We start from the raw sequence: 25,050 nt of genomic DNA, 5'->3' as shown, positions 1-25,050 counted from the left end.
TCTTCCCCCATGTGATATCGTCGGCTGGTTGTTGGCTGTATCCACATATCTCCAGGCATCGGTCAGCTCCTGGATCTCGGCCACTCGTGTTCCGACGAATACTTTGTACCAACAGGAGTCTGACTGGAGCCATGTTAGGACTCTTGTGACTGTCCAAAAAACGACATTGCTTATGTTCACAGTCAGCTCTCTTTGCAGGACTGGCCAGCTGGGCAGCTGTCAGTGCAGCACATAGCTCTAGCTTTGGCATTGATTGCTGTTTTTTGGGGGGTCACTCTGGATCTAGCAGTCATGAAAGACACTTCTACACAGCCCTGCAGGCTCTCTGCACGCATGTAGGCCACTGAACCATAAGCTCCCTCTGATGCATCAGCAAAGATGCGTAAGTCTCTCTGGGGGTTTGAAGAGTCCATCTCAAAGCTCACATAGCAGCGCGGCAGTGCAATCTGAGAGAGATGCTGTAACTCCTCCTCCCACAGCAGCCATGACTGTAGAACATCCTCAGGCAGGGATGGATTGTCCCATTCTCTTTGTTTGTTCCACAAATGTTGCACCAGAATCTTGGCCCGCGTTGTGAAGGGAACGATGAATCCTAGGGGGTCGTACAAGTGTGCCAGGTGTGGGTTGATCCAGTATCCGGTATTTATATCTCAAGGTGTCTGAGTAGCAGAGCCAGTGAAGTCCCAAGGCAAGCTCTTGTGGGTCAGTGCCTGACTCATTGAGCCACAGATTACTGTTCTCGGATCTGGCTTCTTTGGGCAGGTGGCTAATGACTTCAGGGGCGTTACTGGCCCACTGACGTAGCTCAAATCCACCCTTTGCCAGCAGTGATGTCTGCTTGTCGACCACGCAGTGGGCTTCTTCCACCGATGAGAGGCTCTGCAAGCAGTTGTCCACATAAAATTATCTTTCAATGGAGACTCGGGCATCCTCGCATGGCTGGGTGTGGTTTAAAACATGTTTCTGCAGCAGGGACTGCATGTGGTGCCAAACGGGAGTACTTGCCATGTGTAGATGCTGGGCGGTTCCTCTGTCTTCAGGTTTCGCCAGAGGAAGCGAAGCAAGGGCTTGTCCTCTGGGAGCAGCCTCACCTGGTGAAACATACCCTTGACATTGCTGCTGACAGCGATGGAATACTCTATGAAGCACAGCAAACTAGAACGCAAGGTGGGACCAGGCAACAGCAGCTCATTGAGGTTGTCTCCCTTATAGACGAAGGAACAGTTGAAGACAACCCTGTTCTTTCTGTTGTGTGTTACCATGTGATGTGGAATAAACCAGGACTCGGCTGTTGCTCGCAGCTCCTCTTCAGAGACGTTCACAATCACAATGTATCTTGCCTAATCCAGCTTCCCAATCTCCACGCAGTATGGCAGCTGCTCTTTGTGGATCTCGCAACAGGCGCCTCTCCGTACTACGGAGATTGGCTAGCACTGCCTCCTTAGGTGCCTGAAGCCGTTTCATGTTCTTCACCCTGAGGAGGGGGGTGGCATAACGGTGGATCCCATCAATGTCTCCTCGTGTGGTCTTTTCCACCAACATGTTGACTGCATCCTGATCCTGCCTGGAACGTGTGACAAGCTTCTCACTCCTGTAGGGAAGGACGTCAAGCTGCCATAGTCTCTCTACACTCTGCAGAATATCAGAAGCGGCTGAGAGGGTTGAGATGTGCAGGCACTGTGGTGCTGTGGATTGGTGCTTGATACGCTTGATTGGCCCTTGAAGAGTCCAGCCCAACCTCGTCTTCACTGTGGCTGGTCCCCCGGGGGGGTCCCAGGCGCACAGGCTCAACTGGAGTAATAAGGTGGGGGTAATCTGACCCGATTTGTAGTCCCCGAGTACGGCGGACTGTAGAGAGCCTTTTCAGTCAGTGAGGCTCTGTCATCTCAGTTTCGTCAGTTTCAAGTCTGTCAAGTGCACTGTTTTTGACCATGAATCATGGGAGAGATATTTTTCTCTCTTTTAACCTTTGTCAATAATTGGGATCCTTAGTCTACAAAATCGTCATCACCTCTTTATGGTGATTGGTTTTGGAATAGATAGAAAAGGCTTGTACGCTGTGGGAGGGAGAGGTGTACTCTTACTGTGATCACATGTCCCAGGTTTATCCTGTCTGTTCCAATTGCAATTGAGACAGACTAGCCTTGTGTGTGGCCATTGTGAGCTAACCGCTTTAGCAAATCTCAGCATGCTTTGCGTGATGGACTGCAGAACGAAACCGACCAGTCGCGTGGTTAATGTAAAATTTTTACCAGGCCTTTGAATCACTAACAGAGAAATGTGTGGCATTTGATGTAATCAATAACAGGTTTGTGTAAACATTTGAGACCTAGTGCTCGTGGATGCACTGCTCCATTTACACTCTACCACTCTGTGCTCTGTTGGTTTTCCCTTTGATGGAAAATTGTGAGAGTGGGCAGGCGAGTCATACAGGGGATGGTGAATCCAGCCTATAACAGAGAATTCAAAACATATTAACAAACAATAAAACATGTTTAATACCTTTTAAGCACGGTGTATGGAAAAGATGTTATTGGAACTAGTTCACCGGTACTCAGAACCACAGCAATGTGTGTCAACACACACTTGTTTATGTCACCACCCTTGCTGTCCTGGTTCTCGGGCCCCACCACTGGACACTCGTCAGTCAGCCGACTCCGGGTAAGAACCCATCTCCTCCCTTCCTTCCAGCTCCAAATTACTTGATTTACCCAAGTCACTACCCTTTGAGGCAGCTCAACTTAGAAAAAGAGACAGAAACAACACAACAGCAACAGCTCCAATGCGTCGAGATAATATTTTGCAATAAATAGAAAAATATCCCTTTTTCTCTGTCTATCTCTCTTTAACTGTCCCTAAATTATTTGTCCATAATTTATCTATAATCTCATCTGTCCACCTGAACTGTGTAGACTACTGTGCAGTGGAATGCATTCGAAAGTCTGTGTGCATGTTTGCCTTAGAGGTCACCCTCTCTCCCCATTCCCAGTGCTCTGATTACCGAAATGAGTGTTTTGTCATGTTTCATGAAAATCTGAATATCACACACCACATAGTACCATATATACAACATCTGCCCCTCTTCTTGGGCAGTTTTAAACAAACAATTTAACAATGATGTCACCTGCTAGGTTTGAACTAATTAACAGTTACTCTGATAATTTCACAGCCCCTTTGTGCTCAGTATTCATTACAAACATAGGATGTTCAAGTTTAGTATTACTTACTAAGATCTTAATATGGTATTCATTTTAGTTTCAATGTGTTATCTGTGAGAGGTTATAACTCACCCAGTGTGTTTTTGGCTGGATCCTGTCACTAGGGTCCGTCCCTCCCCCTTCAGCTCAGTCCATTTGTTTTCTTTTTTTCTTGCCAGTCTGTTTTAGAAATTGTGCAACATCTCTTTTCCAATCTCCACTTTTGCCCTTTACTTTGCCCCCTTCCTCTGTACTGTCCGTTTCTTCGTACCAGGATGGCTTGATACAGCACCAATCATTTTCTTTTGACTGGTGTTTTCGTGTTGATCTTTTGTATGTTAAGCATGCCCTTTCGTGCTGTCTGTCTTCCATGATGTGACATGATGTGACATACAACTCTTCCTTACTCCAGCAGCAGTTTCTGGACTAATCAAACTCAGAACTTTCAGGGTCTCATCGCGTCTCGTTTCAGACCACTGTAGTCCTAAGGTGATGGTCATGCGGACTAGGAGAGTCCTAAATGATTCGGTCTGGTTTGCTGTTCAGCTGCTGGCCTGCATCATGCGGGCAGAACTTAGTCCAGTGGTAATTCTGGACGGTCAGACTGCTTTCCTTCTTGTCTGGCGTGACGTATGACGATAATGATGGTGATTAAGAAAGGAACATTTTATCTTATCTTTATGCTGATCTTGTGGAAGTCCAGCTTGATTTGATTTTCTCATCGCTGTGTTTATCTCAGTCATTGTGGGCCGTACTCTTTGACAACCTTATCCAAACTGCTCCAGCTGTGTCTGTGGAGCTGTCAAAGGTTTCAGTCAGGCTCGTCATGTGAGCCGTGGCTTCAACAATGTCCAAAATGTCAGTATTCCTCTTTTCCCTGGTATTTCTTTCTCTGGGTAACTGGAGGGAGAGACAATTTTCTCTTTATCTGACTTTTACTGGACCGGAGCATTTCCTTCTGTGGCGCATCAGTGGATGTTTAATTTTTTGGTTTCGCATCTCTGTGTTGCTGCCCAGTCAGATTTTAACAGCAGCTTCACCCATGGCATACTCTTCTTACTGGACTGGATCTGGTACTGGAGCATGTAGGAGGAGGAGGAGCGGAGTCCAGGACTGGATCAGCCGGAATGGATTCCGTGACTTGTACCTCGGCTAAAGAAGAAATAATCAGTTAATTTGTTCTCGTGATTTCTTTCATCAGTCATCAATAGGCTAATCAGTTTTCAGTTCTGAGTTTTCTTTAGCCTCAAATCTTGTCTTCTTCTAGTCTACCCATCTGAATTGCAGAATTTTTATTTACTTTACTCTGGACAGGGCTGCAAAAATAAGCCGGCTTCTGTCCTTCAACAGAGTCCGAATCCCTCGTCCGTCCCATCTGGGGTGCCAAATTGTCATGGAAATTTCTGGTGAGGGGTTGAGCAAATAATTGAGTAACAACCAACCGTTGTCTTTGAAGAATTTATTTAACAAAAGAGAATAAACAGAGAAGTACTAAAACACATATACAGCTGGTCCAGAGACCTGCCGCCTAGGGCGGCATCGGGCGTCTGGCCCCGAGCAAAGGGATGCATTATCATTTACACAGTCTAGGTTTCTATGTTTTGGGAAACGGAGATCTTCTCTCAGCCTTGAATGAACATTCCATGAGAGGAGAGGAACAACAAGAGAGGGAAAACACCAAAACAATCTCACAGCTCTGACCTAAACCCTAGTAAATGTGGACAGACCACCATAAGGAGTATAGGTGAGGAAAGGTTAAGGATAAAAACACAATACATATCTATAACAATAATAGTAATAATGATAAGATCATACATAAAAGATTAAATGTAAGAGGACACAATTTTCTGCCATAACAGCTTTCTGTCAATTTGTGGGTCATGTTACATTTGTAACTTCCTTTTTACAAATTTGTGGAATTTTGTCCAATGTGTACTGCGGAGATCTGTAAAAAAACAACAAATATCTCACTAACCAAAACATGTATTTTTACATTTGTGTTGAGTGAAATCATATCCACAAAAATACAGTGCAATTTGCAAATATGTACAATTTACTCTGTACACACATATTTTAATTTCACATACAAAATGTTATTTACGCATTTGTGGATCTATTTTTACACACAAAACAGTGCAAATTTGCGGATCATTTCCTGTCAATTTGCAGGTCACATTTAATTTGTGAATACGCATTTGTGGAATTTTGTCCACTCTGTACCACAGAGATATGTAAACAGAGATCTATAAATGTGAGAGCAGTTTATTAGCTACACCAGCAGATGGTGGTAGCAACATTGCCTCTCATGAGTTGTAATAAAATCCATTGCATTACCCAGGGTCATCTGTAGGAGACAACAACTTCTGCTTCTGCTGGACCACTGGACTCTACTCAGTCTACATTTTTCTCTACAAGTGTATATAGTTTACTATTGAATACTTTCTCACTGTATTTGTTATGGTGGAAGAAAGGAGGGAATTTGAAGTCGTCTCCAACGCAAAATGGCATGCAGTTAACACTTTATTTTATGCAGAATAAAATTACTTACATAACACTACTGCTTGCATTACGGATGTAAATTGAGCTCGTACGTATGCAAAAAACAGTAAACAAGAAGCTAACGGTAGGACATGACAAAATCCATCAGGAACATATACACATGTACACACGCACGTTTGAAAAACTGTGCGGCTTCCCCAGATCGTAATTCCCTCTCGCTATTCACCTGTGACTTCCTCATACAGCCTCTGTTACCACTGTGATTCCCTGCCTATGCCCCCTGGTGTGCAGGTAGAAGAGTGTCACCCCTATACAACTTACCACTAAAACACAACATATAACACACATCAAAATTGGCTACAACACACCGGCCCCTAATTGTTACTCTATAATAACATAACAATTAAACACCATACAAACAAAGGAGCCAATAAAATATCCATCATGCACAGGTGTTGTCAGGGAAAATAATTCCTTCCCAACGAATACGGAGTCAAATAGATGTGTTGAATAATTTCTTTATGTGACGTGGCCACGGAGAGAACCCACGGTTAGTCTCCTGAACTCAGCATTTCCTCTCCTTAAATACAGAAAAAGGACAGAAGATAACAGCCAATAGTAAACTGCCAAGACAAGGGAAAACAAATTGCATTAGCATAGCATTAGAGTATTAGCATACACTCAAAAGCTTCTTCCTGGGCTGACAAAAGAATGCAAATGTATGTGGCATCAGAGTTGTGTCCCTACTTCTTGATTAGTCTATGTTAAAACTCTCAACTACATGTTAGCAGATGTTTATTGTAAGTCAGACAACCCTGTGGCCAATGCTAATTTCTCACAAGTTAATTACAGTGAAAATCCTAAATATCAGCTACTTATAATGTATTTCTCACAGTGTGCTTTCAGTTCATAATGTTCAATACATCAGTCTTTATACAGCTTCTTGCAGAAGACAAATCTTTGTGAGTGGTCTCTCCAGAATGTTGCATTTGGTCTGGACTTTAACAGACTGCACAAGTCCTCGTGAGCCAGGAAAGGTCTGCAGTACCTTCCCTAACAAACAGGATCCACGAGGGGCAGTAGAGTCCGCCACAATGACTATGTCTCCAGTGATGAAGCTTCTCTTGTCCTTGGACCACTGTTGTCGTTCCTGTAACAGATGTAATCCCGAATCCATCTGTGCCAGAAGAGATCCGATAAGAACTGAATTTGCCTCCAACGTTGTTTCGTGTACAAATCACTCTTCTCGAAAAGCCCAGGTGCAGGTTTACCTTTCAACAGGAGGATGTGATTTGGGGTCAAGGGTTCCAGATTGTTAGGATCATTTGATACTTTGGTGATGGGACAGTCATTTAATATGACTTCCGCCTCACATAGAAGAGTTTGTAACCCCTCATCATCCACACTTTGCTGATGAAGGACTGAGTTCAGCACCTGTCTGACCATGCGAATGATTCGTTCCCATGTTCCGCCATGATGTGATGCAGCAGGAGTGTTGAAGCTCCATTTCACTCCTGACTGAAGTAATGCATTTTGAATTTTTTGGTGATTAAGAGCAGACAGAGCCTCTCTCAGCTCACGTTCTGTTCCTACGAAGTTAGTTCCGTTGTCTGATCTGATGTGCGATACCTGGCCTCTTCTGGATATAAATCTGCGAAGTGCATTGATGCAAGAACTGGTATCTAATGAATATGCCATTTCCAAATGCACTGCCCTGCTGGCCATGCAGGTGAAGATAACACCATAGCGTTTTATGAAGCTGCGGCCTCTCTTCACCTCAAAAGGCCCGAAGTAGTCAACACCCACATTTGTGAATGGTGGAAGGTCAGGTTGGAGTCTTTCTTTCGGTAAATCTGCCATTACTGTTCACCAAGCTTTCCCTTAAAACGTCTACAAATAACGCAGGACGAGAGAATCTTACTAGCAGCAGCATTTGCGCTGGTGATCCAATACCGCTGACGAAGTCTAGAAAGCAGGTGATTTCTTCAACAGTGTCCTAACTGCTCATGAATGTGGCGAAGAATCAGATTGTAGATATGCTGGTCTTTAGCCAAAATGACTGGATGTTTCATGCCTTCAGGCATTGCTGCTTTACTGAGCCTGCCACCCACTCTCAAGAGCCCTTTTTCCAACACTGGATCAAGTTTGTAAATGTGGCTCCTTTTCTTCACTCCAGATGTTCCCCCTTTCAAAACAGTTATTTCATCATTGAACTTGTCCAGTTGACAGTATCGAATGATGGCACTTTCAGCGGTTTCAAGATCTTCAGGGGACATGGTTTGACCAGCCAGTGTGGTTCTGAATCTTTGCATCTCCTTTTCCACTTTGTTCGTTTGTTGAGTTATGTCAAGTCCACTGCTGGACACAGAAGCTTGATTTCTTTTCTCTTCTGACTCAACAGCAGCAACATCTTTCTCACCTGTAGAAAGCAAGCGACTGAGGTCTTTAGCTTTTTCCATGAAGAGAAGTTATCAACTGGTTTGTTGCATTCTGTGTATCTGTGTTGACAGTGTTTATTGCATTTAGGGCATCTTTAATACAGCATTAACTGTAGCCTCTCCTTTGACCTCTGGGTCATCAAGAGACAGAATCCACAATGTTAACAGGCCATTCCCCTTCATTCTTGAGAAGAAAATCTGGGCCATGGATCCATCTGCTGCTTGTGAGAAGGTACTCAATTTTCACCCCACGTGAAGCCTCATCAGCAGGGTTCTGCTTTGTATCGACGTACCTCCATTGTGAGACAGCAGTGGCTTCTCTTATTGTAGAGATCCTATTTGCCACAAAGGTGTGAAAATGCTTGGTTTCATTCCTAATGTACTTTAGCACAGTTGTGCTATCATTCCAAAAGGTTGAATTTTCCAATTCTAGCTGCAGTTCTGCGTTCAACATCCTATCAACTCGAACTGCAGGCACAGCAGCTGTTAGTTCCATCCTTGGGATTGTCACTTTCTTTAATGGAGCAACACTTGCTTTTCCTTGAATGAAGGCAAGATGAATTTTCTTCTTGTCATTCTGCAGCCTCAGGTACGATACTGTACCATAACCGTCCTCGCTGGCATCAGAGAAATTATGTAGTTGGGCACTTATGAGTGGTCCAAAATCTTTGGGCTTGATGCATCTTGGTACGCTAAATGTGCTGAGCTTTCTTAGATCTTCTAGGCACCCCACCCACTGTAGTTGGTAGTTTGGGGAAATGTGATCATCCCAACCACAGCTCAACCTACAGAGATTTTGCAGCATCAACTTGGCAGGTAACGTAAAGAGTGCTAAAAATCCAATGGGGTCGTACACTAAGCTTATTACAGACAAGATACCTCGTCTTGTCAGTGGTCTTTCCTGAATTGCCATTTTGAACCTGAAGGTGTCAGTTTCTGCACACCATTGCAGTCCAAATGTTCTCTCAACAGGGAGATTGTCGAGATCCAATTGTTTCACTTCCTTGACTGTTTTTTCCACATCAATAGATTCCAACACTGACCTGCTGTTGCTAATACAATTCACCAGCTGAAACCCCCCCCAACTGGCATACAGTTGTCAGGTCTCTCACCAGGGCCATGGCCTCTGCCTCTGCCTCTGCCTCTGAAGGCAGGGACTTCAAGCAGTCATCCACGTAGAAATTGTGCTTGTTTGTTCTCGTCACGTGTACTGGAAACTTTGCCCTGTTGTCCTCAGCAGTTTTTCTTAGGGCGAAACTGGCGCAGCTGGGTGATGATATTGCACCGAATAGATGAACAGTCATTCTGTATTCAGAGAGATGTTGTGTTAGTTCACCAGTTGGCCACCATAGGAATCGAAGAAAATCTACATCCTGTTTTGTCACTTTGACTTGATGATACATCGCCTGGATGTCAGCCATCACTGCTACAGCTTCTTGACGAAACCTTTTCAGAGCTCCAAGCAATGAATTCGTCAAGTCAGGTCCCTGAAGTAGCTGACTATTGAGCGACATCCCCTTGAAGCTTGCGCCACAGTCAAATACTACCATCAATGTTCCCTTTCTTGAATGGTACACGCCATGATGCGAGATGTACCAGACTTTTATTTGCTCATGTGTCCAACAGTCAAACACCCAAAACAAACGCCTTTCACCTTCAGAAAGTAAATTTTCTCTCCCTTAAAGCGAACCTGTGAGACTTTATGTCCAACGTTATATTTTGGTGGTAAAATGGATGTGTCCTGAATGTTTCCAAAGAGTGGATCTGAGGCAATAGATACTTGCCTCTCAATGAAACTGACAATGTCACTGAAACCTGCTTGACGACAGCGCCTCTCCTGCAACTCATAAGCAGTGTTTCTCCACCTTTCCCTCAGTTTATATGGTAGCTTCAAGACTATAGCACGCATGTTGGATGGCATATTCATCTCTGTTATGTAGCTAATGTCCTCCATTGCATTACAACAGACCTGTAGAAACAAAGCAAAGGCTTGCAAGCCCTTAACATCTTCTGCTTTCACTGGTGATCATCCCAGAGCTTTCTCCATGTAAGCTGTGGCTATTCTACTGTTCATTTAGTGTCTTAGCTCTTTGATACCCCCTTTCAGGTGGCATGTGTTGACAGCTCTTGACCAGCTCCTTAGATTGTCCTTTGATGTACTGCTCTAAAAAGTACAAACAATCTATACTGCTAGCAGCCTTTCCTTCCACTCCATTTTCAAATGCTCTAATGACTGTGCTGTACTCGAGAGGGTCTCCATCAAAGGTTGATATATCCCTTGGGGGTAATGATAGTGAAGACTGCTGCTGTACCAGTAAAGCAGTTATGTAATTTTGTCTTTGCATAATAGTGAGAAGATTTTCTTGTTCCACATTGGTTTGCACTAAACCACCACGCTGTATGGACTCCTGCGTGGAAAGCATGGCTGTTTCCTGTGTGTGATGTGTGGTGTGATTGGTTTGCTGAGATTGTTGAGGCATGCTTGGTTTGTGATCCAGAGCATGAACTTTTGTTCCACCTTGTTGTAAACTGGTTTCCTTAGATCGTGCCCACATTGACAATGTGGCTTTGCTGCCTCCTTTTGGCAGATGATTGAACTGATGGCTTGAATCCTTGGGACATGTCTCCATTGCCACTGTGGCTTTGCTGCCTCCTTTTGGTGGATGATTGAAATGTTGGCTTAAACTTCGTGGAGCAAATTCCATAGAGGAGGATCTGAGAGAGGTTTTGTATTTTGGCCTTTTCCGATATGAATTCATTCCATCAGAACGTGCACTGGAGCTTGACCCCGGGAGACAGTGCTCGGGCAGCCAAAGTCATTATTGTTTTGTTTTGAAGAGTCCCTTTGACCCCTGGGGACAGCGCACAGGGACTGAATATCCTGTGAGTTGTTCCAAGGGAGCAAGGTGGGTCCGTTTGAACCCGGAAGACAGCGCTCGGGCAGCCACAGTCATAAGGTTTTGTTTCAAAGAGTCCCTTTGACCCGGTCTCAACAGCGGAAAGGGACTGAATATCCCTTGAGTTGTCGGACAGATGGGGAAGAGAGCGGTGTCCCTTTTGACCCGGTTTGTTTGAAGGGAAGGGAAAGAGGGGAGCCAAAGTCATTATGACCCTGATGGCTACTTTGGAACCTTTGAAATAGCCGTCGGGAAATGTGTGAATGGATTCCCCTGAATCTCTTCAGAACAACTTTGTTGAAGAGGATAATAAAATAAACACAAAAGAAGAAAAAAAAGTTGTTGAAGGCAGGAATCCAACTCACAATCCTCGGATTTCAAGTCCTGTGCTCTACCAACTGAGCTAACCAGTCACACAGGAACATGGTCTCAAATTATCCTAAAGAAACACACAGGCCAAACCCTGTATCCAGCTATGGTTTGCTATCTTGAGATCACTAGAAAAGTATTCTGTTATCATGGGATAACAACATTCATTATTTCAAGATAACGTTAGCAACTGCTCGGCGTTAGCAAGCGAGCTACCATGGCTCTCTCTACGTGACTCCAGCCTTTCTGATGTTGACTGTTTTCACCTGACATCATCTGATTCTGGTTTGGCCTGACAGGCCTATCCTTATCCTTACCTGGAGTTTATGTTGGAGTCTGTATTGTGCTGGGAGCCAGTTGTTTTATGGTGTTAGTGGAATGCATTTCATTAGCTGCGCTGTAGTCGGAGAGAGGCTTGTGAGCACTCACATAGCTACATCCCGACCCAATACCTTTAAATTAATAGCGGAATAGTGGCTGTTCCAAGCAACAGAGAAAACAGGTGTGTGCTTCATTTCTAAGTGAGGTTAGAGCCTATTGACAAAAAAGCAGTAAACATTGATTTATAAATAAGTGATTTTATTGAAAAACTACCAAAAGCCCCTTTAAAGGTGTTGGTTTTTTCTTTTCTTTTTCTGCAAATTTATCCTTGTGTTTAATTGTCTGCGGCTGAAGCTGCCTGTTATTGAAAGCCATATTCTTTCACCCAAATGCCCATTTGGTCAGTGCTTTGTTTATCATAGTTGGTAATATTGTTATTAATAATCTGAGTAGTCACTACTGGAGACATCAAAGGAATTTGTTCCTTTTTGCTGTTAAGGTGTTTCTTTACAGGTGCTGGTCATATAATTAGAATATCATCAAAAAGTTGATTTATTTCAGTAATTCCATTCAAAAAGTGAAACTTGGATATTATATTCATTCATTACACACAGACTGACATATTTCAAATGTTTATTTCATTTAATTGTGATGATTAAAACTGACAACTAATGAAAATCCCAAATTCAGTATCTCGGAAAATCTGAATATTACTTAAGACCAATACAAAAACAGGATTTTTAGAAATGTTGGCCAACTGAAAAGTATGAACATGAAAATTATGAGCATGTACAGCCCTCAATACTTAGTTGGGGCTCCTTTTGCCTGAATTACTGCAGCAATGCGGCATGGCATGGAGTCGATCAGTCTGTGGCACTGCTCAGGTGTTATGAGAGCCCAGGTTGCTCTGGTAGTGGCCTTCAGCTCTTCTGCATTGTTGGGTCTGGCGTATCGCATCTTCCTCTTCACAATACCCCATAGATTTTCTATAGGGTTAAGGGCAGGCGAGTTTGTTGGCCAATTAAGAACAGGGATACCATGGTCCTTAAACCAGGTACTGGTAGCTTTGGCACTGTGTGCAGGTGCCAAGTCCTGTTGGAAAATGAAATCTGCATCTCCATAAAGTTGGTCAGCAGCAGGAAGCATGAAGTGCTCTAAAACTTCCTGGTAGATGGCTGCATTGACCTTGGACCTCAGAAAACTCTGTCCATGTTTTGTTTTGGCCTTTCCTTCAGTGTAGTGTTGGACTATCCAAAGGTAACTGCTGTGGGCCTAAGTTCACTTTTTTGTAAATATTGATATATATATAGTGATATTAATTTGGATGGAAACACGTGCCCTGTGAGTGACACACTGGGTGATTAAGACACGTAATGGTTTAAAATGTCAGGGTCATTTCAAACTTTTGTCTCCACTGTGTAGCCACATGCTGTGCACCGTCCTCCTAGGCTTTGGTTGAGGCAAGATGAAATTGTGACACAGGATTTACCACCTGGTGGTGGTAAAAAAATTAATGCTGGCCTGGGTTGAGGTTGTAGTGGTCAATGTACATTCTTCACACCTGCTGTTTCTCTTTACCTGAAGGGTGAGCTTAGTAACTGAGGGGTTAAACTTTGTGCAGGGTGTTGCAGCTGCAAAATGCTAACAGCTCCTTAAAACACTTTTCAGCTGTGATGAAATGCTGGACAAGGTTAAAGTGTGCGCCACCCAGAATAGTTTGTCCTGCACAACTTTCACTTTTAGTGTGGCTTGTAACACTGCATTCATCCAACAGTTATTTTGTCCATTTGGAAATCTGCAAATGTACTTGCATAGGTCTTTGCACACATCTGTTCTTGGAATGTGCTCCTCTTCGCGCGCGCACACGCGCGCACGCACACACACACACACACACACACACACAGGCCTATAAAACTGTAGATTCTGCATTTTATTTGGTATTTCATGTTCATGACTTTATACTAAACACACACATAGAAATGACTACATTATCTGCACCAAGAATTAATCAAAAAAAATGTTTTTTACAATGTGTGAGGAAACCGGAGCTACCTGGAGAAAGCCTACACAGACATGAGCGGAATGCACACTTTGTCAGACCTGGGTTCCATTGTGCTGCTCTCATGTGGTATAAACTACCACTGCTTATCTTGTTTTCGGCAATGTCCTTTCATCAACAGAACATGGCTGAGGCCAGTGCGCAGATTCTGAAAACTGCATGTCAGAAAAGCTCCTCCTGACCTGTAATGTATCCCTAGAATGAGGGAAGAGAGGATGAAGGGATGCGGGAAGAGAGGAGAGGGGAGGATGGATGAAGGGAAGAGGGGATAAGCGGATATGTATAGGGAGGAATGGAGGGAGGAATAAGGGGATGAGGGAAAAGAGTAGTGTGGGACTATCCAGAGGCAACTGCTGTGGGCCTTTGTCCACCTTTTCATATAAGTAAATGATGCCATTTTCCTAAATGTCAGCTGGTCTGGCTTCTGTAGTGACTGATATTTTGCAATCGTCAGCTATGACCGAAAGTGCCAATGTTGAGGACAGGGTGTATACCTTGGTTTTGTTTCCATCCACAGGAAGTGATATTAATTTAAATGGAATCACGTGCACATAAAGGGTTAAATTTCAGGGTCATTCCAGACTCCACTGTGGAGCCACATGCTGTGCACGTCCTCTGTCTTGGCTTTGATTGAGGCAAGTTGTGATACAGGATTTGGTAAAAAATAAATGCTGGCCTGGCTTGAGGTTCTAGTGCAAACAGCTCTTTGAATGTTTGTGCTTGCTTGCAGTGAGTCTCTCTCTTTCCAGACGTTTTGCTTTACCAATGCTGGAGTGAAATGCAACTGGTTATTGTGTTTGATAACCGACAACGGTCAACTGAGTTTATAAACTGCAGCTCAGAGAAGAAAACCGGGCCGCGCGTGAGCATCATAGACTGTATATAAAAAGGTGAGCATGCGTATGCGCGTAGTAGTCACGTGACTCCAGCACCACGTGACCACCAAAAAAAAATCCATGGCGGCGCACCGTTCTGCACGGCTTGCTACAAGATCAGGTACTGAGCTAAAAACACTGTCCCCACTCATACAGACAGCTAGCATTAGCGGCTGCGGGGGCCACTTCTGTCCCCATGCAACGTTAAAACTACTTATTTTACAAATACATTAACACATGTTGGGTTTCTGTAAATAACATCAGAATACGGTCTAGACCTGCTCTTTTATGAAAAGCGCTGTGAGATAACTGTTGTTGTGATTTGGCGCTATATAAATAAAATTGAATTGAATGTCAACATTATTTTGTAAGTAAAGGGGCGGTGTTTTTGACAATTTGACAACAGATGTTCGCTTGCTAGGTGTAGCGAACTTATTCAAACAACAACATAAATTGAACATCATCCAACTTTATGGCAGAAAAGTCGTATTGACTTGCATTAGATTGTATAGGTGCACTTAATAAAGAGGCCACTTGATTTCATCAAGCACACTAAATAATTGTGGTCTTAAAACTAGGTTCTACCAAATTTGTAATTAATCTAATTACCTTAACGTTTGCCCAGTTGGTAACGTTAATCCATCCGGTCTCACGATGTATCATCGTATGTCTTTGCCTTATAGTAATAGAAGTGTTTGTTTGCTATCGTTCAATTTATGTCAGATATACTATTTGTTTAAGTCATCCCAAAGGTGCCTGTTTAACGTCTTAGTCTTTACTTTGCTAGACATTGGAAACAAATTGTGTAAACACTCTTATTTATTAACATACAGTACATAGCAAAACTAATGTTTAATGAATGTTGCAAAGCTTTGGTTCTGTTTTTTTGGCCCTTGTTCTGGCTGCACAGTGAAGGGACAATGTGGGGGGGGGGGGGGACTAAGCTGCTGTGTGAAACGGTAAACACCAGCATTAGTCATCTGTGCAAGTTTTGTGTAGCAGCACAATATAAATATATTGTACAAACTGCTCCGGGGGGCTAGACAGTCTAAGCATTAGAAATTTCTGCTGTTCTGTCAGATAGAGCGCTCACTTCTTTATTGAGTTGCTTTCCATTTGGCCAGGACTGGGAGGTTTCCTGCGGCGGGTTTGTTTTCTGAGAAGCTGTGGTCCCCCCACAGCCCTACTGTGTCAGCAACATCAGCGCTTCTTCTGGAGGAAGTGGAGAAGTTCTCACGATGTGGTTCGACCAGCTACTGTTAAGCCTGCCTATGCAGTACCCCAGGTACAGTACCACCTGTTCCCACAATGCCACAGTCCTAAGCAGTATTCTGATTGGATAGGCCAGAAGACCTGTAATCTGAAGTTTGACCTTTTGTTTTTCTTACTTCCTTGAAATTAATACTGTGTCAGTTGAACTTTGTGGAGCCCTCTAATGATAGAAGCCTGCTTATAATGACAGCCAAATGAAATTACTTCAAGCAACAAAGGTGTTGCTGGAACCAAACTAAGGGTGTTGTTGTGTTGGTACTTGTTTACATTTTCTTCCTTTGACAAGGGTCCATGCTGACTTCCATGCCGGGGTGATTAGGCTGTCAAACATGTCTCCAGTAACAGCCTGAGTACAGATGCAGAAGGTGTAGAGGTTGCAAAAGAGTACGACTGACATCTTAACTTATATGGCCATTCAGACAGGATTAGTATTTTCAGAGGACATGGATTTCTAGTACTTTCCAATAAGGGGAAAATGACTAAAATTAAATCTGTCCCATTAGAATAGTATTATTGTTGAAGGAAAACTTTAAAGCATTGTTGACTCAATTCTTCAGGCAATTCAGCTCCTACTAAATATAATTTTATATTGTACTTTGGTTTCTGTCCCTAAATAATTAGTGTTTTTATATGGGACCTTGGGATTGCAATATGACCCTCCTTTCGTATCCTGTCTTTCCTCTCCTCCCTGACTGTAGCACATTGTGCGACCTGACTATGTAGGCAGTAGTCTGGTTCCAGAATGGCCAGACTACGTAGAGATCAAAAACCAAGAGCAGATAGAAGGCCTTGCAAGAGCATGTCAGCTAGCCAGACATGTACTGCTACTCGCTGGACGCAGTCTGAGGGTAAGCACCTGATCACTACAAGCAATGTTTGTGTTCACTAGAAATAACAAAAACAACATTAACAATTATTACCTGTGTCTTCCAGGTTGGCATGACAACAGATGAAATAGACTTCCTCGTACACCAGGAGACAATCAAGCACAACGCCTACCCATCCCCTCTCAGATACGGGGGTTTCCCCAAGTCAGTCTGTACATCTGTGAACAACGTGGTTTGTCATGGCATACCTGACAGGTAAATGTGCAGGACATTCACTTACAACATTTGGATTTAGAGAATAACTCTCCTAATGGGAACAGTGATGCTAGAAAGCTTTGGACTGAAGAATTGCTGTCAGGACCTCAGTCTGCTCTTGTTCAGTATCATTGGAGAAAATGTTTGCTCACATATGTATGTAGTCGGAGCCAAATAAACAGAGCATCCTTTAGGCATGGCGTCTCATCCTGGAAATGCTGGACTTTTCCAAACCCCTGCAGGACTCTTAACAGTGGGAGCTGCTGGTTGCGACTTTGGGAAGTATCATCACATTGCATTTGAATAAGCTACAACTGCATGTCCTTCATAACTTTTTCCACATCAACAGAAGTGTTTTGAGGACAGGTTAATGTCCCTCTCAGTGGCAGCAAAATCTTGAAAGTGCTGGCTAAAATAAGTGATGTGAGCATTGTCGCATATCCCCCAATTTCACAGAAATGTTGGCATTTGGGAAACTGAAGATAATTTCCTGCAGAGTCGGGAAGTGTACAGCATTGCCATCACTGATTTGCATCTCAAAAATTCAAAGTATAATACAGTTTAATTTCACGGCCTCTCTTCCAGATTCAAAAATAATAATTTTACCACCGTGTCTGGAAAGCCTGCATTTACTGTCCACATTTTGCTCTTTCTTGATGTCTACTGTCTGTGGCAGATAAAGCCTCTTTGCCATTGAAAGAGTGCCACTTTACATACTATAGTGACACCTGGGGTTTACAATAGGAACTGCATGCATTTTAAAATGGTCAGCTGGCCAATCATTATCAAAGTCACTCCTAATTTAGACTCATAAAAAAAGTTAAAATATTCAATGTAACATGTATTTTTTTTCTCTTTACATTTGTTTCCTTCCAAAATTAGATTCTACCAATGGGGAAAATAAGCAGAAAAGAGAATCTTGTTTTATCTCAAAAGTAAAACGCATCTTATTATCCTATCTAATAAACCAGTAACTCTCAGTATCAGTAACTTAAGTCTTTAAATCTTGGACTAAATACATTTTGGATGATGAACTTAGTTGAGATGTTTGGCATTTTGTCCTTATAAAGATTAACCTATTACGGTGATGTCCACTATTGTTCATTATTAAAGGAAAGGGATTCTCTGTATGCACCATTCATTCTTTAAATGCCTCTGTCCTGCAGTCGGCAACTTCAAGATGGAGATATCATCAACATTGATGTCACTGTAAGTTGATGCCTTAACAGACACACACACACACACACACACACACACAAGCAAACTCCAAGACATTACAGCAAACATGATCAGTCAGAACAACACTGCTACCATCACCGACTTACCTATTACCTATTAATGACAGGTGTACTTGGATGGATACCATGGTGACACCTCAGAAACCTTCTTCATTGGCGAGGTAGATGAGGTTGGGAGGCTATTGGTGGAAACTGCCAGACGTTGCCGAGACGAGGCCATCGCTACCTGCAAGCCGGGTGCACAGCTCTGTGTTATAGGAAACACTATCAGGTACACACACACAGTATACACAATGAATATACACGTAAAATAAACAAATACCATATAACCATATTCATAATATTTTTTTGTACTATTTGCAGTGAAATAGCAAATGCCAGTGGCTTCCAAGTGTGTCCTTATTTCATTGGACATGGAATAGGCTCCTACTTTCATTGCCATCCTGAAATCTGGCACCATGGTGAGTTTGTTTTTGGTCAGAGGATTTGGCTGAAATGGGAAAATAAAAGATAATATGGAAACCATGCCCATGTTGGGGTCTTTTTATTGATGAAAGTTCTCTTCATTTTCAGCTAATGACAATGACATGACGATGGATGAAGGGATGGCTTTCACAATAGGCGAGTTACCTTTCACTGTCTTTGTGTGCACATTTTGATGCCACTGTGTATGCGCGTGGTCATGATATTGTCTATTCATTTGTAGAGCCCATACTGATGGAGGGGTCTCCAGACTTTAGGATCCTGAAGGACAAGTGGACAGCAGTGTCCGTAGACAATAAAAGGTATGTGATGGACAACCAACAATATCTTGGCTGTGTGTTTGTAGCTGTTGTACCTGTTATTTTAGCAAAACATGTTTTCCCCGACAAAATGGTTTCCCAGCTGGCATCATTAGAGCTTGTAAAAATGGTGAGGGTGGTGATGGCGCAATGGATAAGACACATGCCTTTGGTGTGAGAGACCCGGGTTTGATTATGTCCCTGAGCAAGACACTTAACCCATCGTTGCTCCAGAGGTGTGCGACTTCTGACATGCATAGCAAATGTAAGTCGCTTTGGATAAAAGTGTCAACTAAATGAATAAATGTAATGTAAAAGCCCATAAAACCAAATGAGATACAACAGGTTAATTAGTGACCTTTTAGATGTGCTGGCAGGCCTACTTAAAAGGTTTTGAAGAGAGCCAGGCTAGTTGTTTCTCCCTGCTTCCGTTCTTTATACTATGCTAAACCAATAAACATTTGGCCAAATGTTAAACTATTCCTTTAAAATCTTAAATGCATTGTGTTTTTTAAAATTCACATTCATTCAGGTCGGCTCAGTTTGAACACACAGTGGTCATCACATCAGACGGAGTGGATATTCTCACCAAACTGCCAGAAGAGGGCAATCTGTGACCTGAAAGACCTGCTGACTCCTGCAATGACTGTTCAAGATCTCTTCACCTCAACCAGGATCTAAACTACCTTTTGTAATAACAAAAGTTTCACTGACACATATTTTAAACAAGTGGAACGTTTGTACCTGTAAAGTGTATAAAAAGAAATTACATACATTTTCTTATTTTACTTTTTATTATTAAGTTAAGATTACACATAGTTTATTCAGTCTGACAAAGAGTTTTTTTCACCCTTGACATAGAGGAAAAGTGGCTGCCAGTGCATCTTATTACTAAATCTGAGATTTATGCATGTCTGAGTCTTTATATTAAGAGATCCCAATTATGTCCAAATACTTTTGTTAGCCCATCAGCTGCTAACCAGTTTAGAGTTTTTTAGCCATCACTCAAAGGAAAATCATTTATGACGGTTGCTTCAATGGGGCCCATGACAGTCAAATGTGATTTGTGACAAGACTTGTAACTGTCAACCTATAAACTGGAGGAACACAAGCAGGGCCTGAGCCAGGGTTCAAGACTTGCTACCAACCAAACACTGTAAAATGTTCCGGTTATTTAATAAAATCGCAAAATGTCACATTATATGTATTAATTTAACTATTTAAAAGTTATTTGTTGGGTAGTATTTGTCTCACTTCATCATTGTCTCAGAAGAAAACATGCGCACAAACTTGAGGACAAAAAATCTGCTATGGGGTTGGAAATTCCAATTTCCAATTCCTCTTTATCTTTTGTCTACAGGTGAACTTAATAAAGGTCAAATATCACATACAGCCTTTTCTCTCTTTACCTTAACTCTCAACTTTTGTTCTTAAGCTTCTTACAGTGACACTCACGGCACGGTATCTTTGACATTTCTCACCGTCATCAGAGCACAAATTACTTGTTTGTTCATTTACGTAGAAGTTGGTTTATAGTGTGTGTGAATGGTTAAAAGCTTCTACACGTGCTCCCAAGATTGTACACAATGCTGTGTGGATAATGTAAATCTGATGTTTTTGTAATGATACTTCTTAATGTGACTGTAACTGAGGACAGAATGGTGAAATGAAGATGCTTCAGAGGAAAAATAACACAAGAAGAAATTGGATTCCAGCCCACTGGGTGTGTTTTCACTTCCTGCCAATGTACTCTTGAGAGAGTGTGTGTGTGTGTGTGTTTAAGCCAGTGCCAGTTTGGCAGCTAATCAGGAGTCTGGTCACGTCCAGCCAGGAAATGATTCACGTTATATCATTGTATTTGACGCAAGACATATGATAAGGATAATGTGCATTTATTCAGCTTTTATGAAACTCCAGGGACTAAATCAGAATTTAAAGCTGTAAACAGAGACTTGCTAAGGTACTGTACTGAACTGAAGTGTACTGTCTTATTGTAGCTTAGACTATTTGTGGAAGCAATACGGTACTCAACATTAGATTTTAGGGCAGGGTGTGGTGTGTGTGTCTGTAAGCTGAAGGAGTGTTTGCTTCCTGTGAATCAAGACAGTAGTCATGTAAACAACTCTTAATGGCCACCCACCAGCATATGACTCATTAATTTCAAAAAATTTAAGTCTGAAGATACATAAAAGGGTTTGTCAGCTAGGAGAGAAAGTGAAGGACAGAAGGCCGATATTAGGGGGAGTAGAGGTGGGTTAGAGGGTAGGATTTTGGGAGGAGCAGGGAGTGGCGGGGTGAGGTGTTGGCTTGTGGTCATGAATTCTCTCTAATTCTTTTCTAACATGTTGGGACTCATTCGTGCTCTCTCCTCTCGCTCTGAGGATTGAAACCTGATCATTATTATCTCTGTCTATTCCAGTGAAATTTGCTAAAAAGTTATGCCATGAGCCGAGGGAAAGCATTTGTTTTGGCACAAATACTGCCATCATTTATAAAACACTTCATACTACACCCACAATGTTTTTTTCCTGAAATTCCTACAATATTAATATAATCCCACATGACTGGATGTAGTGTACGGTGTTCCTTTGATTTGTTCCCAAATTCTTGTATGCATGGCTTATTTGACATAGATTGTCATCATTTGAATGTATTGTCTAAAGTCTGTGTAAAAGCCTTCAGAAGCTTGTCACTCGATTTCAAAGTTTACAATGAAAATTAACAGTAGCTACAACCAATTTTCATCAAATCTCAATTTTCCAGAACACATCCTGATGTATCCAGCAGTAAAGAATTTCAAAATGTTATATGTTATAATATCATAGTATATCACAACATACTTTAATATTGCTTTTCTTTTAATGACAGCAACATGATACATTTAAATTGACATACCTGAGTCATGAGTCATATTTCATCCTTCAGCATATCAGCACGGTTATTTATATATACTGTATATGTGTGTCTATATATTTTCAATTCAGATGCAACATTCTCTAAAGGCCAACGAGGCAAATGTAATGAAACTAATAAAGCATGTTGTTTCAGTGTTTATTAGTTTTGAGTTCATCTTTGCCCTTGAAAGAGTGTTGGATCTCAGATCAGCTGTTTCTTTGTTCTTTGTGCACCTCCTCCAAATGTTGTTGTTCAGCCTTCAGTTTTCTGGATTGTTATTGTTGAAATGTTGTACAACCTATATAAAGGCTTGTGTTCTCTAAATGTGTGTTTTATCAGTGTAATACCTACAGATATTACTGATTTATCTCCTCAAAATAAAATAAATACAGCCCTCTTCAGCGTTCATGGTGGACGCTCCTCAGCCATCAATCCATAAAGAGGGGGGGGTTCTTCACAACATCACATACCAACACACATTTCTGCCACCCTCATGCTGAAGATACAGCCACATGTGATGTTCATATCTGCCATTTGCATTCCTAATTCATTCCACCATGTGTACTATGTTAACTGGTTCTATAACTACTGCATGAGTTGATTAATGTGTTGTATTTCTGCCACGTTCTCACATTCCAGATGTGCATACCCTACATCGCTGTATGTGTGTGAGATTGTGATTTATCACACTTACCTGGGATCGCACTGGGGAGCACCACAGGAATTCTTGGTTTCCTTGGTGACCTGGGAAATTTTGGCCTTAACAAAGTGACACATCATTTTCAGACTTGTGGAGGCAGATCTCTCTGACACACATGCACACAGCTGGCATGTACTGAACTGTAGGGACTTAGTCAAAGCACCTGAAGGCCAAGCAAAAAACGGCAATTGAACATATGCTGTCCAAGGACGTGTAGCAACTGCTGTCGAGTGAATAAACACGGACATCTCTACAGCAACGGGGTTCTTCATTGTGAGACTATAGGAAAGTGGAAATGAGGGAAACAACAGTAAAGTTGTAAACAGTTACTTTTGCTACACACAATTGAATCTTACTGTGCCTCTAGTATTATATTCAGGTTCATCTGTGTATTCTGCTATTAGTTTAATTTTTCTTTATTTATTGTAATTTATATTAACACATTTTGCCTTTTTATATTGTGTGTTGTTCTATTCTCCAGGCTTTTTTTATCTGCCAAACTGTGAGACTACACACATACTAGCAGCTGTGAGAGGCTGTAGCAGCACTTTTACCAAAACCCTAACAGCAGCATGCTAACATGGTGATGTTAAGCAGGTATAATGTTTATTACCATGTTCACCATTTTAGTTTAGCGTGTTAGCATATTTCAGTCGACCAACACTGCCATCCCCAGAGCTGCTGCAGGGCTAAAAATACATTTGATCTCATGCAACATGAGAATATGAATCCACTGAGAGATTAATTGATTCATTCTTTCAAATAGACAACGTGATATCAAGAATTACCTGCAACAGACGGCACTGATCACTGGAATTAATCATTAATGAGTCTACGAGGTTAAGTGCATTTATTGTATGAGTGTTTTGGGAGTCAAACGAGGCCACATCAAGTATACTGCATGTGTGTCACAAGTTTCAGTTAATCTGCAAGAATGCATTCAAGTGTGTGTGGCAGAAGACTAAACTCGAGTCACCAGACTGGTGCAGGGAGAGTTCCCTCTTGATTGACACTTACAAGGTGGAAAACTTTCTCTTTTGACCTCTTGCCTCTTTCATTGTGAGGAATGCTTTTTGTCTTTTTAACACAGTGGAAATATTTTTTGGAGGAGCAATAAGATAAGGAACACAAGCTATCCCTGCATCCCAGTGTGTAGCCTCAATTCCTGGGTGTTTCTCTTTGGCTCCTGTGTGTCTCTTTGTTCCTTTGACACCCTTCCTTCGTCTAAACAACCAAAGCACACTGCCAAAATAAGAGCAGGGGAGCAGCATTGTGTGGATGGTATGCATCGCCTGAGGCAGCTCTAAAATGTCTCTGATAAAAGGTAATTGTCTGCCTCTGTTGTCTTCTGAGATTCACACACACACACACACACACACAAACACCCACTGGAGGTCACTGCCCTGCACAATGCACTCTCTTAGTGTGTTGGGATGGGAGAAAAACTGGTTATACTGCTCAGAGCAATAGCCTTTAAGCTTTGTGTGTGCTTGTGCTTGTGTGCGTATGTGTGTGTGTGTGTGTGTGTGTGTGTATGTGTGTGTGTGTGTGTGTGTGTGTGTGTGTGTGTGTGTGTTTGTGTGAGAATGGGCCTCACTGGGAGGTGTAGAGACATTTGGGTAGGATCAGATAAGTTTCAATGGAGAACAAGTGTTTTATTTCTTTATTCCTCAGACAAATCCCCCCTCATTTTCTTTGATCTGTTCCAAAAAAGTTTCTCTAAAACAAAGACATGTACTAACTGAGACAAAGCCCACAAGTCGTAGATAGACGTAGACGGATAAGCGACAGACATCACAATTAGCTTTCCTACTTTGACTGCACTCCTTCCAACAGACCATAAATACGCTGTTCAAAAAAATAAAGGGAACACTTAACACAATGTAACTCCAAGTCAATCACACTCCTGTGAAATCAAACTGTCCACTTAGGAAGCAACACTGATTAATAATCAATTTCACATGTTGTTGTGCAAATGGAATAGACAACAGGTGGAAATTATTGGCAATTAGCAAGACACCCCCAATAAAGGAGTGGTTCTGCATGTGGTGACCACAGACCACTTCTCAGTTCCTATGCTTCCTTTCTGCTGCCTGCAACATCCTCCAGCATGACCGGTTTGGCGGTGGGTCAGTAATGGTGTGGGGTGGCATTTCTTTGGGGGGCCGCACAGCCATCCATGTGCTCGCCAGAGGTAACCTGACTGCCATTAGGTACCGAGATGAGATCCTTAGACCCCTTGTGAGACCATATGCTGGTGCGGTTGGCCCTGGGTTCCTCCTAATGCAAGACAATGCTAGACCTCATGTGGCTGGAGTGTGTCAGCAGTTCCTGCAAGAGGAAGGCATTGATGCTATGGACTGGCCCGCCCGTTCCCCAGACCTGAATCCAATTGAGCACATCTGGGACATCATGTCTCGCTCCAT

The 25,050-nt window shown here is 42.3% G+C and overlaps 1 protein-coding gene across 2 annotated transcripts; it reads left to right on the top strand.

The window, feature by feature from the left end:
* Positions 1–14,591: 14,591 nt before the first annotated feature.
* On the top strand, positions 14,592–20,421 carry metap1d (methionyl aminopeptidase type 1D (mitochondrial)). Of its 2 annotated transcripts, none has more exons than XM_046063381.1 (10): positions 14,592–14,776; positions 15,780–15,940; positions 16,626–16,775; positions 16,861–17,009; positions 18,176–18,218; positions 18,355–18,518; positions 18,611–18,708; positions 18,821–18,868; positions 18,954–19,032; positions 19,562–20,421. In XM_046063381.1, exons 1-10 carry the CDS (start codon positions 14,737–14,739, stop codon positions 19,644–19,646), a joined length of 1,017 nt encoding a protein of 338 aa, XP_045919337.1. In that variant the 5' UTR covers positions 14,592–14,736; the 3' UTR covers positions 19,647–20,421. The 2 variants fall into 2 exon arrangements, with proteins under 2 accessions (XP_045919337.1, XP_045919338.1); XM_046063382.1 differs by lacking the exon at positions 14,592–14,776 and adding an exon at positions 15,295–15,319.
* The last annotated feature ends 4,629 nt before the right edge of the window (positions 20,422–25,050 follow it).

This window comes from Micropterus dolomieu, linkage group LG11, assembly GCF_021292245.1.
Source record: "Micropterus dolomieu isolate WLL.071019.BEF.003 ecotype Adirondacks linkage group LG11, ASM2129224v1, whole genome shotgun sequence".
Lineage (NCBI taxonomy): Eukaryota > Metazoa > Chordata > Actinopteri > Centrarchiformes > Centrarchidae > Micropterus > Micropterus dolomieu.
This window is presented reverse-complemented; position numbering and strand designations above follow the sequence as displayed.

Bases quoted from the DNA above. Each gene is read 5' to 3' on its own strand.
- metap1d (XM_046063381.1), top strand. From the start codon at position 14,737: ATGGCGGCGCACCGTTCTGCACGGCTTGCTACAAGATCAG. The intron at 16,776-16,860 runs GTAAGCACCTGA...TGTGTCTTCCAG, and splicing joins TCGCTGGACGCAGTCTGAGG to GTTGGCATGACAACAGATGA. The intron at 18,869-18,953 runs GCGAGTTACCTT...ATTCATTTGTAG, and splicing joins AGGGATGGCTTTCACAATAG to AGCCCATACTGATGGAGGGG.